Below are 18,590 nucleotides of genomic sequence, written 5' to 3'. Positions count from 1 at the left end.
GTTTGATTATGACCCATCGCCCAACTAACACCAGGATTCCCCCGTCAAGGCGGTGGGGCGGGGGAAAAGGGGGGCCCGGACCCGCTCTCACTCACGGGCCCCAGCCCAGGGCCCTAAGGGTACGGGTCGACTCAGACCCGTCCCGGCTGACGGGGCTTCCTGCCGTAACGCGTCAGCCCACCAACCCGCGAGGGTTCTGCCCTGGGCTGCTTCCTTTACCCCGCCCCGGTGTCTTACCGCGGGGAGGCTCACCTTCCCTTTCACGGCCAGACTGCCGGCGGGCTCACCTCCGGCCAGCAGAATACTGCGCCACAATACCCCTGGTCCTACGACGGCCCCTCCGGCTCGGCTGTCCCTGCGGGGAGCTCCTTTCTCTCTCAACTCCTCTTCCCCCCCCCGACTATGGAGGCGGCGTTTTAAAACGTCCCGCCGCCCTTATACGTCACCTGTCGGGAGGGGGCGGGGCCAACATCCTTACGCCGACCTTCAATGCGCCGGACGCTCGGGGGGAGGGCAGGGCCTTTCCGCGCTGTCCCCGCACTCCCTGACTGCCACCCGCACGCCGGCCAGCTCCGCTCTCCCCGGCGCAGCTCCGAAGCATGCCGCGCACCGCCGGACTGCCCCCCCTTTGGCGGCGAGGAGTGCCTGCCTGGAGGCATCGTGCGGGGCGAGGATGCCCCATCACGGTCCCCTTCTCCCTCTCCCCTCCATATCAGAGGGAGAGGACCGGGCCACCCTTGGCCTAACCCAATCCCCAGGAGGCCAGAGAGCAGACAGCTGGGCCAGTTTCGGTCCAGCCCAAAACACCCGCCCCCCAGCGGCTGGAGGGAAGAGAGCCAGGGCAGGCCAGGGCGGCTACGTCTCGACCTGGCCCTCCCCAGCAGCCGGGGGGAGAGCTGAGGCTGCGTACCCCCAGAGAGGGGGGTTTGGGAGCATAGCCAGCAGAGGGGACTGCCCCCTAGTTTTAATTTAGTCACTTTATCCCTAGCCATGGCACAGCAGCAACGGCCCGTGTACAAATGCAAATCAGTGTGATATCAAATCTACTGTAGCAATCATTTCACAAACCTGATAAAATGGATCACTCCATGTTTTGTTTAAGTCTGGAGGTTGTCCGCTATCAATATTAACAGTGGAACAATACTCTAATGACTTCCATTCTGTCAGATGGTTGTAGCATTCAAGAGATGCAAGTTCCCAGAAATCCTTTTCTGCTTCAGTAGGTTCACCATCCAACCAGTCTTGTTTAGAAAGAGCCTAGACAAAGAATGTCAGATGAGAAATACCAAGTCGATTCTTGCTGCAATATGATGAGATTTTTAATATTCTAGACCACCCTCAAAAGAAACTATAACATTTTCACTGTTTCATAACAATATTTTATTCCTTTATCAGAAGAAGATAGAGGCACTTGTATTTAATCAGCATATAGGACCTGAGATGTATGAAAGAAAATGTCCCAAAGAATTCTTCAAAATTTAAGCCGGTCACACCTTTAACTCAGTTCAGATGTGAGATTCAAGCTGCATTTTTCCTCCTTTCATGGTATAGGTAAATCATTTCCAACAACTTTTTTTTATCCATTATCAACTTGTGAACATAAATAGAATTTACATGTACTGACCATAGGCACTTAATTTCCATTCTCTAATGATCTTTTGTGTGTATTGTAATAATATTGGATTTAGGTCTGTAAAGCTGTATGACACTAATAAAGAGAACTTGAAAATTTGGTCCAATAAGCACTGTGTGTTATCAACTGTTATTTATATTGCATTTGAGCAAGTATACTTTATGGATCTTGTATCATATAATGAAGGGAACCAGAGACTGTTTAAAGCAACATACTGTCACAGAGTTTTTATTCTGACAAGTAAACAAAGGACTCTTAAAAAAATCAGAGGAAATAAAATATTTGCCATGTAGTCTTTTTACCTGATCATATTGTTTAGCTGCTTCAGCATAATCACTTTTTGCCTCTGCTAACAATGCATTCTGGGTAATTTCCTTGGTTCCAATCTTTCCACTGAAAATACCACGAAGAACATCATAATCTCCAACTGATCGATAAAGCCTAGTAAAGTTAAAAAGATAGTTGAAAATGAATAACTTTCTATTCTAGTGCAAAGTTTGCAGGTACAAAGTACTTCGATATTGTAAATGATGAATGTTAAGACAGTCTATGCAAACTGCCTGCTGTATAACTGGCTGGCTGCATAGAATGCATTACTGATATATAGATATTATTCTATCAGATTATAAATTTATTTTGGATTGTGTAAACTCCAAACAAGCTAATACTTAAACAATGCTGCACACACTACTCTGAAATCCCCTGTAAGACTGTAGCATTTAACAGGACTGGAAATAAAGAAGTTGAATCTGCACCAGACATCATGTTGGAACAGATTTATGACATGGGAGTAACCCTGCGTGAAAGGTCAATAATCAGCTCAGAAGTATTAAAAATCTCCTACTATAAAAAAATCCCTTAATCCAAGACCAGAGCCTGCACCCCAACCCGCTGGCCCTGCCTGATGAAAGTGAGGGAGTATGGGGGCAGGGAGTAGGATGGAGAGAGCAGGGGGAGGAGCCTCAGAAAAGGGGCACAAAGGAGGCGGGGCTAGGGTATTTGGGTTTGAGGTAGATCTCAGAAAGCACTTGAATTCAAAAAGTGATCTCATGCTTTAAAAGGTTGGAGACCACTGATCTAGACAATGCCCGGTCCTGCTGTAAGGGCAGGAGACTGGACTCAATGACCTCTTGAGGTCCCTTCCAGTTCTTGATTCTAAGGTGGCCCTGATAAAATTAAAAGATGAGAGGGGTTACACTGCATTGCAACCACAATCATATGATAAAAGCCAGCTTCTAGTCGAACTAAAACCTAGACCAGTGCCTTTCAGAATGGGACAAGTAAGTGTCCAGGAGGAAGTAGCAAACAGCTCTGTCCCAGGATTGTAAATCAAATGAAGGTAAAAATGCAACAGTTCACAGAGCAAATCAGGAGATAGGAGTTTGGACTCCATTGCAGGGGAGTGAATGAAAAAGCATTTGAAAGTGAAAAGCTGAGACTGACAGGGTTAACACTTAGAATTGATGTATTAACACATGGAGTTGCCCCAAAACAGTTACAGCATGTAAGGGCACTCCTGCAAATCATTTGGCATGCAGACAAAAGCAACAGAGACTAGGTCTACACTAAAAAAGAAAAGTCAGAAAAAGATACGCAAATTGCGAACTGCATGTCTTTTTCCACTTTTCATTTGAAAGAAGCTGTGCCAAAATTTGGCATGTCTACGTGGTGTCAAATTTCGGAAAAACCTTCTCTTTGGAGCCATCCGTTGTTTCTTGTGAAATTAGGTTTACAGGGATGGCGAAAGAACGCGTTCACTTTTCCAAAATTTTTGCGCAAGTCAACACGGCACACATGCATGCAGACTTCTGGTTATCATCACTAAGGGAGCAGGAGACCTGTAAGGACACCACAACAATAAATCCTGACCTACTATATTGGTGACCCTACTACACAACTTACTTAGCAAGTTCGATCCATCTGATCACATCTGGAGAGAGGTCTGTTCTTCCACGCATTCGTTTAGATAAGGGTTCTTCTGCATAAGAAAGACGAGTTAGAGCTTGTTCAAGAAGCAGGATGCCCACAGGTTGCTGTAAACTGGCTAAGCAGCTAGTGCTCACAGTGGCCGAGTCGAGGTCTAGCAGTTCTCTGTGCTGGTAACACATTTCCTGTAAAACAAAGACAGGTGCAGTTAAAGAGCCTATAAGAATTGGAAAAAGGCCAGTGCATCATAAACAATTCCTAGTTGGGGCACAAGTAGGAATGGCTTAGTAGATAAGAGTAACCAATCCATTTTTCTCCCTCCCACTCATGCACCTTCAGACAGAATTAAACTCTGCAGTTTGACAATGCTGCAGTAAATTGGAATTGAAGGGAGAACACAGTATTTCTTATATGATAGTTTTCTTTACATTAGCAACTTCTCTTCAAATCCGTCATTCATGGATCAATGCCCCCTATCTGTGGAATTCAGAGTTAGTCCATTGCTGTTGCTGGAGGTTCTAGGACTAAGCTCCACTCTTCAGCTCCAACCACTAGAGCAGTTTTTGCACAGCAACCAATTATTAGCAGTAAAACAATATCATTTAACAGACTCCCAAGGTGAGTCCAATTCAAAAAGAGAAGGTGCTAACAGAAATCAAATAAACAGATAAGAAATTTCTCATTCAGTTGCAGTGTCTCTCCTCGATCATTATTCACAGAAAGTAGCAAATAGTGAATCTCAGAAGTAGGAAGAGAAACAATAAGTAGTTAAGTTATTATAATAAATAACTAGGCAGGAATAGAAATTCTCCCCAATACAAAAGCAAGAGCTTTATAAACTATTAAGGAGCTATGTGGGATCCAACTGACAAGCACATCTCTCATCAAATAGGAGCTACTAAGGAGAGTCGGACTTACCTGGAGAGTGAGGAAAGGGTTAAGCAACTGGAGATGTACCTGAGGGAGGGGGCTCAGGCATTCAGCCAATGAAATGCAGATACAAATTTCAAACAGAGAGATGGGATTTTCTTCCTCTCTTCTTTGGTTGAGATCAGAGCAGTCTTTTCCAGGTATGGAGGGAGATGGGCTATCCCAGGAATGGACTTCTTTAAATGTGTAAGTAGGGAAAAGTTTAGATAGTCTGTCAGGTTTTACTGTTTTCCTTGTTTGGGGGTTTGGAAATCATGTATGAGCTGGTTAATTGTTTTTCTTTTTTGTAACTAAGGATTACAGCCAAGGGATTTTCCCTCAGTCCATGTCACTTCATAGCTATTTAACACCTACTCATTTACTATGCTTGAACAGTAGTTTTGTTTTGATGATAAAAGTATTTTCCTTTTTGTTTTGATTAGCCAGTATCGGTTGATTCTTGTGTCCTTAAGTTTACATGCCTAGTTACTCGGGCAGAGTCTATTGTTCATTGCGGATTCCCTCTGTCTGTGTTTCCAACTCCAAAGCAAACTGGAGTTTGGGGCGGGGGAAAGCTTTGCCTTAGGTAGGGGATTCCCAAGTGATCTCTTCCCTGGAAAAGGGTTTATTTTATATTTTCATTTATTCACTTGGGTGGTGGCAGCAAGAAATCAGTCTTTGTCTTTTTGAATCTTGGGGTACTGAGATCAAACAAGTTTGTCTCAGGGAGTCACAGAGATAGGTTTTACAGAGTTTATTCTACAAGCTGGCTCCTCATCTCTGCAGTGTGTGTGTCAGGTTGGGAAATTGAGCCGTGACCCCGCCCCTCCCCTCACAATAAAAGGATGCTTTTGCAGAGAAAGGGAACTTTCTTTGCAACTCTTCCTCCAAAGAGGTTCATTTTCTCCACAGTGCATTTAGTGATTTTGTGAATAGTTTCTCACATGCCACCTGGTACAGTATTTTTACTTGTAAGCAACCTTGAGGCCCTAATACCATGACATTTTGGACAGAATGAAATCAACAGGCTACAATCGGTATATGCATGCCATGTGCTTGAGACATATCTTTAGTGCTCTGTGAATTCCTCTTTATGCCACCATCTTCCAAGTATTAGAATACCAGAATGAAGAACTAGTTCCCAGGAACTGTGGAAAGAAGAATTTATCTTGGACAAAGGTTTCTGCAGCAATGTGATTCTTGTATGGATACAGAAACTAATTCCAACATCTGCCTTTTGGAGGTAATTAGAGAATACGAGGACTGGAAGGGACCTCGAGAGGTCATCGAGTCCAGTCCCCTGCCCTCATGGCAGGACCAAATACTGTCTAGACCATCCCTGATAGACATTTATCTAACCTACTCTTAAATATCTCCACAGATGGAGATTCCCCAACCTTCCTGGGCAATTTATTCCAGTGTTTGACTACCCTGACAGTTAGGAACTTTTTCCTAATGTCCAACCTAAACCTCCCTTGCTGCAGTTTAAGCCCTCCCTTGCTTCTTGTTCTATCCTCAGAGGCCAAGATGAACAAATTTTCTCCCTCCTCCTTATGACAACCTTTTAGATATCTGAAAACTGCTATAATGTCCCCCCTCAATCTTCTCTTTTCTAAACTAAACAAACCTAATTCCTTCAGGCTTCCCTCATAGGGCATGTTCTCTAGACCTTTAATCATTCTCATTGCTCTTCTCTGGACCCTCTCCAATTGATCCACATCTTTCTTGAAATGCGGTGCCCAGAATGGAACACAATACTCCAATTGAGGCCTAACCTGCACAGAGTAGAGTGGAAGAATGACTTCTCGTGTCTTGCTCACAACATACCTGTTAATGCATCCCAGAATCATGTTTGCTTTTTTTGCAACAGCATCACACTGCTGACTCATATTCAACTTGTGGTCCACTATGACCCCTAGATCCCTTTCTGCTGTACTCCTTCCCAGACAGTTGCTTCCCATTCTGTATGAAACTGATTGTTCCTTCCTAAGTGGAGCACTTTGCATTTGTCTTTATTAAACTTCATCCTATTTACCTCAGACCATTTCTCCAATTTGTCCAGGTCATTTTGAATTATGACCCTATCCCCCAGATTAGTCACAACCCCTCCCAGCTTGGTATCATCTGCAAACTTAATAAGCATACTTTCTATACCAATATCTAAATCATTGATGAAGATATTGAACAGAGCTGGTTCCAAAACAGACCCCTGCGGAACCCCACTTCTTATGCCTTTCCAGCAGGATTGTGAACCATTAATAACTACTCTCTGAGTACGGTTATCCAGCTAGTTATGCACCCACCTTATAGTAGCCCCATCTAAGTTGTATTTACCTAGTTTATTGATAAGAATATCATGCCAGACTGTATCAAACGCCTTACTAAAGTCTAGGTATACCACATCCACCCCTTCTCCCTTATCCACAAGACTCGTTATCCTATTAAAGAAAGCAATCAGATTGGTTTGACACAATTTGTTCTTCACAAATCCATGCTGGCTGTTGCCTATCACCTTGCCACTTTCCAAGTGTTTACAGATGATTTCCTTAATTACTTGCTCCATTATCTTCCCTGGCACAGAAGTTAAACTAATTGGTCTGTAGTTTCCTGGGTTTCTCTTAAAATAAGGGATAAGAGATCTTTTGGAAAAGGCTTTATTTTCCAAAAGATCCGCGTCTAGACTGGCGCTTTTTTCCGGCAAAGCTCCAAGCCGGAAAAAAACGGCAGCCATTTTTATTCTAATGAAGCAGGGGAGATTTAAATCCCTGCTTCATTTGCAATTGCCACAGGCCTAATTTGCATCCCTTTTACGAAAAAAGGATGCAGTCTAGACACAACCTTGGTGTTTTGCTGGCATGTCACTCCCATGAGAATGAACTAGAGACCCCAAGGAAAAAAGATCTTCCCTGGCTTGGAGATTTAGCTGAAACAAGAACTGTTTTGGGGTAAGTTTGTATTGAGCTTTTACTTTTAGAACTAGCTATGTTTTTTCTGTTATTTTAAATCTGTAATCTACTTTGCTCTGCCTGTTTTCACTTAAAACCACTTAAATCATACTGTTTGTAACTTAATAAAATCACTTTTATTTACTATCAAGCCCGGTGTAAATAACTGTTATGTGGGGGAACAATCAGTGTGAACATCCCCTATTAAAAGGGGCTTACCTGAATAATTTTGTGGGGTTCTGATCCCATTTGGAGAGTAGTTTCCCTGGAAGCTGGGTCCAAAACTGCATTTTCCTCAGACCTGAAGAGTTTCCAGTGTCTATATTGCTCCTCAGAGGAGCACTGACCTCAGCTCTGCGCCTTGGCTGGGGAAGACCAGGAGATGCGGCCCAGCAGGGTGTTGTGAAGCGCCAGGAGCGAAGAGGCTAGTGTCAATGACTTTGTCAGAACTCCGGGAAGCACCCCAAGGGGTCTTCTCTGACCGTATCCCATCATAATGTTACTTTAAATTGCCCAATGATATTTTAAATATCACCATTAATTATTTTCAACTGCACAACAAATTATGTAAGAAAGGAAAGAAAGTACAGTATTATAAATACCTGTACTTCCCAATGTGTTACATTTGATGCACATGTGAGAAACTAGCCAGATAGTGTACAGAAGATGTTTATATTAATATTGACAGGTCTTTAATTTACATGTGTTGGGACTGTAGAGCAACAGGTTTCATCTTCATAGAAGGGGATTCAGGTTTCAACACTTTAGGAAATGCTGTTTTAAGGCATTCTGGTCAAAGTCATGTAGTTAAGATTTCTGGTACCTATTGTTTTGTGCAGATGGAATACAAAACTGTAGAAGGATCTGCTATGTCATCTAGTTCTCACTTTTATAGAACAGTTATTTTACCATCTTCATTCACCATTGCTTCCATTTACACTCTATCCCCCTTCCTCAGTTTAACCTTCTAACAAGATTAAAATGCACTTACTGGAGTTAGCTGTGATAGCACAATTCATCAGACAATATATCACACAAAGTTTTACCTGAATGCAGGCTATGAATGGTGGGAAGTAAGACACTGTTGTGCTCAGAAAATGGTTGAAATTCTGCAGCAGCTCTTGGGTGATATAGTTTTTCTCAGAAGGACTCTTAACGTTGTTCATTTCTTTCAAAATTCCAGTAAACAAACTGCTGAAGAGCTGCTTGGCCAGTGCTGGATCTCTCTGTAAATTATCAGTAAGGTCACAGGATAAGTGACTAAGGCAATATAACTGGTTTTCAGCTGAGTGTGCTAGAAAGAAGGTAACAATGCTATAATTTCAGTGACCTCACTGTATGCCAAGAATGGTGTATTCCAGACAAAGTGGACCAAATTTGAAGTGCCAAAGTCTTTTGAGAAGATTGTAGGAAGAGGCGAGGGGGGTGGAGACCATAAATTTTCTTCTCCTAATCATATTTCTTCGTTAAGCCACCATATTAGAGATTTTAAGCTCTACCTAACATAGCATCTTCTAAATGTCACTGTTTTGTTCAAGACATGTGACCCTGTACTTTTACAGTATTAAATAAGGCATTTTCTATGAAACCAGTGAACGTATATAACAGTGTTGATAGGAGGGACTAGAGCTGGGGGCTCAGAATGTATCCTATTCTTCTTTGAGTTTTTGTCCATATGCATTCCATTTCATGCATTTACTCTGTTGATACCATCATTGGACCGAACTATGTTAGTTACAAGATCAAGAACACATATTCTGGTCCATCCAGAAATATAATTTATGCCATCATGTGCCGAAAGTGTCTGTCTGCTATGTACATTGGACAAACTTCTCAGACACTTCACCAAAGAATCAATGCACATAACACAGACATCAGGCTCTCTCACAGAGAAAAAGCTGTTGCTTGCCATTTCAGCCAGACTAACCATTCTCTCAATGACCTTAAAACATGCACATTGCTTCAGAGAGATTTTAACTCCAGACTTCAAAAAGAAGCTTCAGAATTGTCATTCATGCTTAAATTTGACACTTTATGTATGGGTCTCAACAAAGATGACAATTATCTCACCCATTACAAAGATTATCACCCCTAATGTCATTACCTCACAGACACTAACCTTCCCCCCTCACATTCACTCTGTTCTAAAATTTGATTTGTCAATTTTATATGTGTTCACTTTTTTTGATTGTATCACTTTGGTATATATGGTCGTGCCAATTTTCTTCCACAAATTGATCTGAGGAAGTGGGTCTGGCCCACGAAAGCTCATCACCTAATAAACCATCTTGTTAGTCTTTAAAGTGCTACATAGTTCTGTCTTTTGTTTCAGCTAGACCAGACGAACACGGCTGCATCTCTATCACTATGCCCAGAAGTGAGCCTCACACTTTGTGCCTGAAGTGTTTAGGAGAGGACCATTAGAAAGATAATATTCAATAGAAATGACAAACTCCTTCATTGCACAGTGCTGTTCTTTCCCCTCAGACTGGAGAAGTTACCAGCACCAGCCACATCCAGGGCACCTTCAAGTGGCATATCTCCTCTGTGCTGGACAAAAAACAGGACTATGTAGCACTTCAAAGACTAACAAGAAGGTTTATTAGGTGATGAGCTTTCGTGGGCCAGACCCACTTCCTCAGATCATATAGTGGAAGAAAATTGTCACAACCATATATACCAAAGGATACAATTAAAAAAAATGAATATATATGGCTGTGACAATTTTCTTCCACTATTTGATCTGAGGAAGTGGGTCTGGCCCACGAAAGCTCCTCACCTAATAAACCATCTTGTTAGTCTTTGAAGTGCTACATAGTCCTGTTTTTTGTTTCAGCTACACCAGACTAACACAGCTACATTTCTATCACTGTGCTGGACAGGCAGTCACCCACACAGATCCCAGAGTCCTAGGCAGCAAGGCTCAGTATTCAGCATGGCTCCTCCATGGTCTTCCTTCACAGATACCGCAGAGTCTGAGTCCAACTTGTACTGGTCCCGCTGCAACAGGAACAGAAGGTCCCCATCCACCTGGGACTATCACTATTACCTCAACTCCTCAATCAGGACGTGCAATCGGTCCTTGCTATAGGGGCCGTGGAAAACGCTCTTCAGGAATACAAGGGTGAGGGTTTCTGCTCCCCATATTTCCTAATACCAAAAGGGCAACAAGTCTGGACCTATAAGACAAGTCTGGACCTACAGGAACTCAACAAGTTTGTAAAGAAGCTCAATTTCTGCATGGTCTCTCTGGCTTGCATAATCCCCTCCTGGATCCAGCAGATGGGTATGTGGCTCTCGACTTGAAGATCGCATACTTCCATATAGTGATCTATCAGCCCCACAGGAAATACCTTAGATTTGTGGTGACCACCCCCCAATATCAATTTATAGTCTTCCTGTTAGGCCTCTCAACAGCAACTTGGGTGTTCACAAAGTGTATGGCAGTTGGCCCTGAGTTCCAGCACATACACGAGGTACAAGTATTTCTGTGCCTTGACAACTGGCTCATCAAGGGCCAGTCCAGGACTCAGGTTACAGCTCACGTAAAATGAATCAGAGTTACTAACTTCAAAAATCTAGGTCTCTTCCTTAACGAGGTGAAATCCATTCTGCCCCTTGTCCAAAGGATAGAGTATACTGGGGTAGTATTGACTCGAACGAAGCAAGGCCATACCTCCCAGAAGCAAGGTTTCATGCCTTGGTTGTTATTCAGGGCCTGAGACAGTTCCCCACTACCATGGGATAGATCTGCCTGAAACTACTGGGACACATGGCAGCATGTACATAATAATGCAACACGCCAGACTCAGATTGAGACCTCTTCAGTTATGACTGGTTGCTAACATATTGCCCAGCTTGGAACAAAAAATGGGACAGACCTTTGTTCTACTAATTCTAAAATACCTTTTCCACTTCAAACAGCAAGGGCTTTCAGTCTCTTCCATAAGGGTCTATTTAGCAGACGTTCAGCTTTCCACGTGGGTATAAATGGCCGCTCAATGTTTGTAAACCCATAGTTGATTCTTAAAAGGTCTCTACACACTCCCTCAAGTATGAAGGCCAACCCTCCTGGGATCTCAACCTAGTTCTCTCCAGACTGATGGCACCACCATTCAAACCAGACTAGGGATGATACAGCATTTGGATAGGACTCAGCAAGACTCCAACTCTGCCACCTGAACTTGGGGGCTTGAAAGTCACCTGACAGCAATGCACATGAACAAACACTTGAAGAAAAATGGTTACTCATCTTCTTGTAACTATTCTTCTTCAAGACACGTGGTTTGTGTCCATTCCAATATCCACCCTCCTTCCCCTCTGTTAAAGTAGATGGGAAGAAGGAACTGAGTAGGGGAAAGCGAGAAAGGCTCTATATTTGGTGCCATGAAGCCATGGGTGAGCAGACTGACCCTATGGCTAGCTGCTAAAGGGAAATATCTGGTTACCGTGCATGTGTTTGTACACACCACCTGACTGGAATGGACATTAACACCACATCTCAAAGGACAACTGACATGAGAAGGTAAGTAACCTTTTTTTCTTCACATACTACCCAGCATGGCCATTTGAAAGGCCTCTGAGAAGTAGTAGCTCCTTTCAGGAGTCCTTCCCTATCTCCCCTGAAAACCTGGCTGTTTGGGAGCAGATACCCACCAAAAGATGGGACTAGAGTTTACAAAAATAATGAATGAGCCTAACTTATGCACCTTTATTCCTGACTACAGTATTGTGATGGGCAGGAAGAGGGCAAGGGTAACTAAATAATTATGACAGCTTGACCATCAAACTAAAAAAGAATCCAATTCATAATTGCTACTATTTCAACTGGGAAACAAAAGTCAGCTACACCTTTTTCTTCATTTTTGATGCCCCAAATAAAGACAACTTAATGGGGCCTGAATTTCAGAAAGTGCTGAACACCCACAACTTGAAAATCTGACTTATTTAGGGTGTTTCAAGTTGGTGGTAATAGCAATGTCACAAATTATGAACCCTTTTGAAAAAAGCTTGGCTGTCACACTCTCAATCTGCTTTACAGAGAACAATTTTGGAATATTCAGTTAATGACCAGAGAACAAAAAACAGACCTGTGCCACAACCTGCAGAGGAGTGATTAGGCTGCTGTATTCAATCTGGATATCAGGAAGGTCTCCTTGTCGGTAACTCCTGTACAGTGTGACTCGAGCATCGTGCTTCATTTTCAGCTCAGATTTTATCTCCTGCAACAATTACCACCAAAAATGCATCTTTGCTTATGCATAGAAATGAAAGATCACATTACACCTACTAAATGAAACCTGTTTCTTGTTTAATGGAGGAGACATAATAAGTGTTACCCAAGTTTAACATCTCCTTTTAAAATTGTCACAAGTGTTAATGTCTAAAAGCAATTACAGAAATCATAATCAGGAATTAAATGCAAACAAAATGATCTTGTTCTGTAAAGGTAAACCAAAACTAAAGCTTCTTCCTGAAGGTATCTTCACCCCTACATAGTATGACTGCATTTTAGGCCTTGTCTACAGAAGTGGCACTAGTTTACCTTAAATCAATTTTTAACCAAATTTACCTAAATCAATGCAAATCTATAGACTCGCTGTTTAAGAATGGTGGTTTTTATTCTAGCGTAAACTTACTCCTAATTAATTTAAGCTAAACAAATAGAAATCTGCTTTAAACTGAGCTGTGACTATCCAACTAGTCTTTTGAATCAGTTTGACTAAATCAGTTTTAAATTACATCTTAAATTAAATAGGTACAACCCACTCATGAACACAAGCCTTTACTTCTCTCCAGATTTCTCTGCCTTCTTCCTTTTACATAAGTGAAAATACCAATGGGCTTTGGCAAGAAGGCCTAAGGGAGGATTAACAGCAAAAAGGTTTGACGTATACTCCCTCCCCTGCAAAAATATGTATACATATTGCTACTGCTATCCAGATCAGTTAGAATAGCATTTCTTGAACAAGTCTGTGTGCTAGTATGAGGCAGGAATAGCAATTTCTTTCCTTACGCTCAAATCTTACCTCTTCCTCCTCGTGTTTTGGGCTTCCCATCTCTCACTTCCACACCCCTTTGCCCCATTTTATCTCCTAAATAGATCACACTCTCAAAAGATCACAAGACATATGTCATGGGGAATTAGAGCTTTAGTGCTCTCAGAACATAAGAAATTCCTCTTGGCTGGCATCTCTTTTCTCCTGCTGCCCCATCAGACATGACAATACTGATGTGATGTACTTCTCTCCTTAAGTACACTTTTGTCCAGCTATATCAGTTTCCATGCAACAGTGCTTACTATTTTTAGCAACATGACCCTTATTAAAGCTATTAAGAGTTCTCAAAAAAATGAGAAAGATGAATCACACACAACTAACATGAAGGGATTAAATAAACAGGTGCTACAAATGTTTTAGAGGATTTTATCACAGTAATCTGCAATCTATAAACCCTGAAAGAAATCCAGTATCACACTTTACACAGGCTAAAATATTATTCATATAACACAGTGCCCAGGAGTCCATCATGGGACAAACATCACCTAGCATAGTAGTAGCTATGTGACATTTTAGGTTTGGTTATTCTACCAGCCATTTCATATTCTGTATCTGAGGGAGAACTCTGTCAGACATATATAACAGGGCTCAGTGGGTATAATACCAGGTTTGCATGTACCTACACATCTTGAGCAAAGAACAAACTGTGGCCACAGTTTTCCAATGTAGGTTATCTAAAATTAGTCAATATAAATCTATAGGTAGGGACATAAGGATAAGGTGGTTGATCTTCAAGAGTGATGAGTACCCTCAACTCTCAATGAAGATACTGGGACTTGCTGGTGGCCTGATTATTAGGACACATTAAAGTTATGCACCTAAATAAGACATCTTATTTGGAAAATTATGCCTTATGCATACAAGAAACATTTAAGAGTTTCACAGTGCACCATAACAGTTGAGGAATAGCGCTTCCATTTTTAACTTGCACCATTGCACTCAGGAATTGTGATACAAATGGTACACAAAAATCATAGTCCAATACTAGGGATGTTAGATATTTAATTTAATAATTGTGTAACTGCACAAAATCTTAGCAGTTACACAATTATTTGATGGTCCTGGGAGTGGGGAAGGCAGGCAGTGTGCTCCCAGCCCCAATCCCTGGGAGCCCCTGCCATCTAGAACTGCTGTATCTGTATCAGAGGCAGCAGCGCTGGGTAGCGAGCAGGAACCAGTCTGTGAAGAGAGCTCGGGGGGGAGGGGGAGGGGAAAGAGGGGACAGCAGCCTCTGTCCACAGGGCAGGGAGGGGGGGAAGCAAGCTCCTTACAGACAAAGGCTGCATCCCATGGAGCAGCCACTGTCCGTGGGGGCCCAAGCTCCATGTGGACAGGGGCTGTTCCAGCATCCCACCTACACACCCCACCATGCTGCTTCCTCTGATACAAAGGCAGCAGTGGGGGGGGGGGGGGGAGGAGGTGGCTCCATGAAGCTGGTGCTCAGGGGGGAGCCAGCTTTTAAGCCGAATCTCCCCAAGCATCAACTCCCGCCTCGCCTCACCCCACCGCTGCCTCTAAGAGGCAGTGGAGTGGGGGGGCATGGAGAGCAGACAGCTCCATGGAGCCTGACTGCCCCCCAAACTCTCTACACTGCTGCCTCTTTATCACTATAACTATACACTAACATCCCTATCCAGTACCCTCACACAATACTGAAGATTGGAATAGAAACCCAGAGTGCTTTCCGTACTAGGGAAGTTTAGTTCACACTCAGCTTTACCCATATAAATGATATACACCTTGCAACTCATAACTTCAGATACCATCTCTGTAACTGAGCCTATCTAGTTTCTTCTGATGGCACCCACCACCATAATTTTCCAATTATATGATGCTTCTATAGACAAAATATCAGACTTCTCAAGCACAGCAAACAAATCCTATCACTCAAAGATTTTGACCACTAATTATTAAGAAGCAAACCAACCTTTTCTCGTTTCTGTTCAGCGACACCTTTCCTTGCATAAATCAAGCTGAGTTTCTCTTTGTCCTTTAAGAAACGCCTCCGCAACCTTAGAATTTCTGCCCGTTCATCTATACCTAATACATAATGAGTAAGTTCCAACAATTTACACTCTTGTTTTGAATCTCCACCCTTAAAGCTATCCCCCTTAAAGACAAACTTAACAGTTATTTCAATCATCCAATTTTAATCAGCATTTCCCATCTACATTCTATGTCTGACCTGTAAGTATGTAAAATGTTGTGAGTGAATTGTACTACTGTAAGTCTGTAACTACTGTCTATTTGAAAAATAGGTTTTAAGCTCCTCAAGCTAGGTACTGTATTTTATCTAAGTTCTAAAAAGCATTCAGCATGTTTTCAGATCTCTATAGAGTTAAACAAATCAAAAGATTTGGTAATAGACTATACAGCTTTCCATTTCAAGCTTTGTGGGTTCAAATCCAACCCAGGATAGGAACTGGCAAGAGACAGTCCAATGTCTGTTCATATGAAATTAGTCTGATATCAGTTCAACTCTTTGTAAACAGCTGTTCAGAAACAACTTACATCATCATAGCAGACACATTTGCTAGCACCTTCTACAAGAAGACTATGGATAGATTGGAAACTGTACTTATTTTATGTATGTTCCTTTCAAAACAGGGTTGAAGTACCTTGGGCAGCATGATATACATGCATAGTCCATGCTGAAGGAGTTAATCTTCAGAGCTGTCTGCTTCACTTTTTATTTTTAAATTTGGATTTCTGATAGAAAATGGGTTTTCCATCGACTATTTGATAAGGACTAGTGTGCGTTCCGCTTTTGAAATGTATAAGAGCCTCAGTGGGGGCTCCTGTGCATTCAAAGTTGGAACGTCTCATGGAGCCTGGAGCCAGCAGCGAGTTCCCCGCTGACCCCAGGCTCTATGCAGCACTTCCTCTTTCAAATGCACAAGAGCCCCCACTGAGGCTCTTGTACATTTCAAAGCAAAAATGCCGGGCTGGCCCTGGGTTCCACGTGGTGTTTCAATCTTGAAATGCACAAGAGCCTCTGCTGGGGCTCTTGTACATTTCAAAGAGGAAATGCCGCCACTGTGCCCGTCCCATCCCATGGAGCTGCAGCTGGGGGGAACCGGCTTTTAAGCCGGTTCCCCCCAGTATCCCCTCCTCTTCCCCGCCTTGCTGCCTCTTTGTGATGGATGCAGCAAGGGCCGGGGGGGGGGAGGGGGAGAGAGTGACTAGTCAACTACCCAATAAGCTTTTGCTTATCGGATAGTCAACTAGTCGAATAGTCACTTACACCCCTAATTTATGAAGAACAAATCATGTCAGACCAATCAGATAGCGTTCTTTGATAGAATAACAAGTTTTGTGGATAAGGGATAAGCGGTGGATGTCGCACACCGAGACTTTAGTAAAGCATTTGACTGTCTCACATGACCTTCTTATCAATAAACTAGAGAAATACAACTTAGATGGGGCTACTATAAGGCGGGTGCATAACAGGCTGAATAACCATTCTCAGAGAGTAGTTATTAATAGTTCACAATCCTACTAGAAGGGCATAACAAGTGGAATTCCACAGGGGTCTGTTTTGGGACTGGTTCTGTTCAATGTCTTCATCAATGATTTAGATGATGGCATAGAGAGTACGCTTATTAAGTTTGCAGATGATACCAAGTTGGGAGAGGTTACAAGTGCTTTGGAGGATAGGGTCATCATTCAAAATGATCTGGACAAACTAGAGCAGTGTTTCCCAACTGGTGCTCCGTGGAACCTGGGGTTCCGCGAAGTGAAAGCAAGGTTTCCACGAAAGGCCGGCACTCCTCCACCCTCTCTTAAAGAGACCGAGCCACGACGAGAACCGCAGCGCCTGGGCTTTTTTTTTTTTTCCTCAACGAAATGCGGTAATGGGACTTTTTTTTTTTTTAAGACAAAAACCCTAGGGGTCCCGTGGCCAAATTAAACTGGGAAACACTGAACTAGAGAAATGGTCTGAGGTAAATAGGATGAAGTTCAATACGGACAAATGCCAAGTACTCCACTTAAGGAACAATCAGTTTCACACATACAGAATGGGAAGTGATTGTGTAGGAAGGAGTACTGGAGAAAGGGATATAGGATCATAGTGGACCACAAGCTAAATATGAGTCAACAGTGTGATGCTGTTGCAAAAAAAGCAAACATGATTCTGGGATGCATTAACAGGAGTGTTGTGAGCAAGACACGAGAAGTCATTCTTCCACTCTACTCCATGCTCATTAAGTCTTGAAGTATTGTGTCCAGTTCTGGGCACCACACTTCAAGAAAGATGTAGAGAAAGTGGGGAAGGTCCAGAGAAAGCAACCCAAATGATTAAAGGTCTAGAAACATGACGTATGAGGGAAGACTAAAATAATTGTTTAGCTTAGAAAAGAGAAGTCTGAGAGGGGACATGATAGCAGTTTTAAAGTATCTAAAAGGGTGATACAAGGAGGAGGGAGAAAAATTGTTCTCCTTGGCCTCTGATGATAGGATAAGAAGCAACAGGTTTAAATTGTAGCAAGGGAGGTTTAAGGTTGGACATTAGGAAAAACTTCCTAACTATCAGGGTGGTTAAACACAGGAATAAATTGCCTAAGGAGGTTGTGGAATCTCCATCACGGGAGATATTTAAGAACAGGCTGGACTAGGGATGATCTATTCTAGACGGTGCTTGATCAAGGGCAGGGGACGGGACTTGATGATCTCCTGAGGTCCCTTCCAGTTCAAGTCCAACTAACTGTACAAAAAGAACTCTAAATAAGAACGATGCTAGTGTTTTCAAAATATGGAACGGATAAATGAAAGCTTATTTTCAGAGACTGCCAAATTTGAATCCATTTGAAAAATGTTCACTACTTAAATTATTTGGGAAAAAAAACTTTTAAAGTTTAACTACTTGTTAGGTTTATTTAGGGAGATAATCAGAGAAATTAGAGGGCACAAGGTGATATAGATTTCCCTGGCATTTGCTTTCTGGTCATCTTAGAACAAGGAACATAAATAAGGAATGTTGGTATTAGACAATGGATCCAACCACCCAATTATTTTAGCTAATAACATTGCACTTCGTAGACACCTAAATAAATCAACTACTCAATGACCACGCACCTATATCACAAATAGTCACATCTGATATATTTATCTTGGGAC

General features: G+C 42.4%; 1 protein-coding gene across 1 annotated transcript in view; it reads right to left on the bottom strand.

Moving 5' to 3' along the window:
• Positions 1 to 18,590, bottom strand: part of PRKDC (protein kinase, DNA-activated, catalytic subunit) — a 195,881-nt gene that overhangs the window by 57,894 nt on the left and 119,397 nt on the right. The window contains exons 60-65 of the mRNA XM_006112163.3: positions 15,400 to 15,512; positions 12,504 to 12,635; positions 8,460 to 8,639; positions 3,536 to 3,744; positions 1,936 to 2,074; positions 1,069 to 1,257 (exon numbers count right to left, since the gene is read on the bottom strand). Coding sequence (XP_006112225.2) covers positions 1,069 to 1,257; positions 1,936 to 2,074; positions 3,536 to 3,744; positions 8,460 to 8,639; positions 12,504 to 12,635; positions 15,400 to 15,512 — 962 coding nt within the window. The remainder of the gene's footprint in view (positions 1 to 1,068; positions 1,258 to 1,935; positions 2,075 to 3,535; positions 3,745 to 8,459; positions 8,640 to 12,503; positions 12,636 to 15,399; positions 15,513 to 18,590) is intronic.

This window comes from Pelodiscus sinensis, chromosome 2 (genome assembly GCF_049634645.1).
Source record: "Pelodiscus sinensis isolate JC-2024 chromosome 2, ASM4963464v1, whole genome shotgun sequence".
Lineage (NCBI taxonomy): Eukaryota > Metazoa > Chordata > Testudines > Trionychidae > Pelodiscus > Pelodiscus sinensis.
Note: the sequence above shows the minus strand (reverse complement) of the source record. Positions and strands in the feature narration are given on the sequence as shown.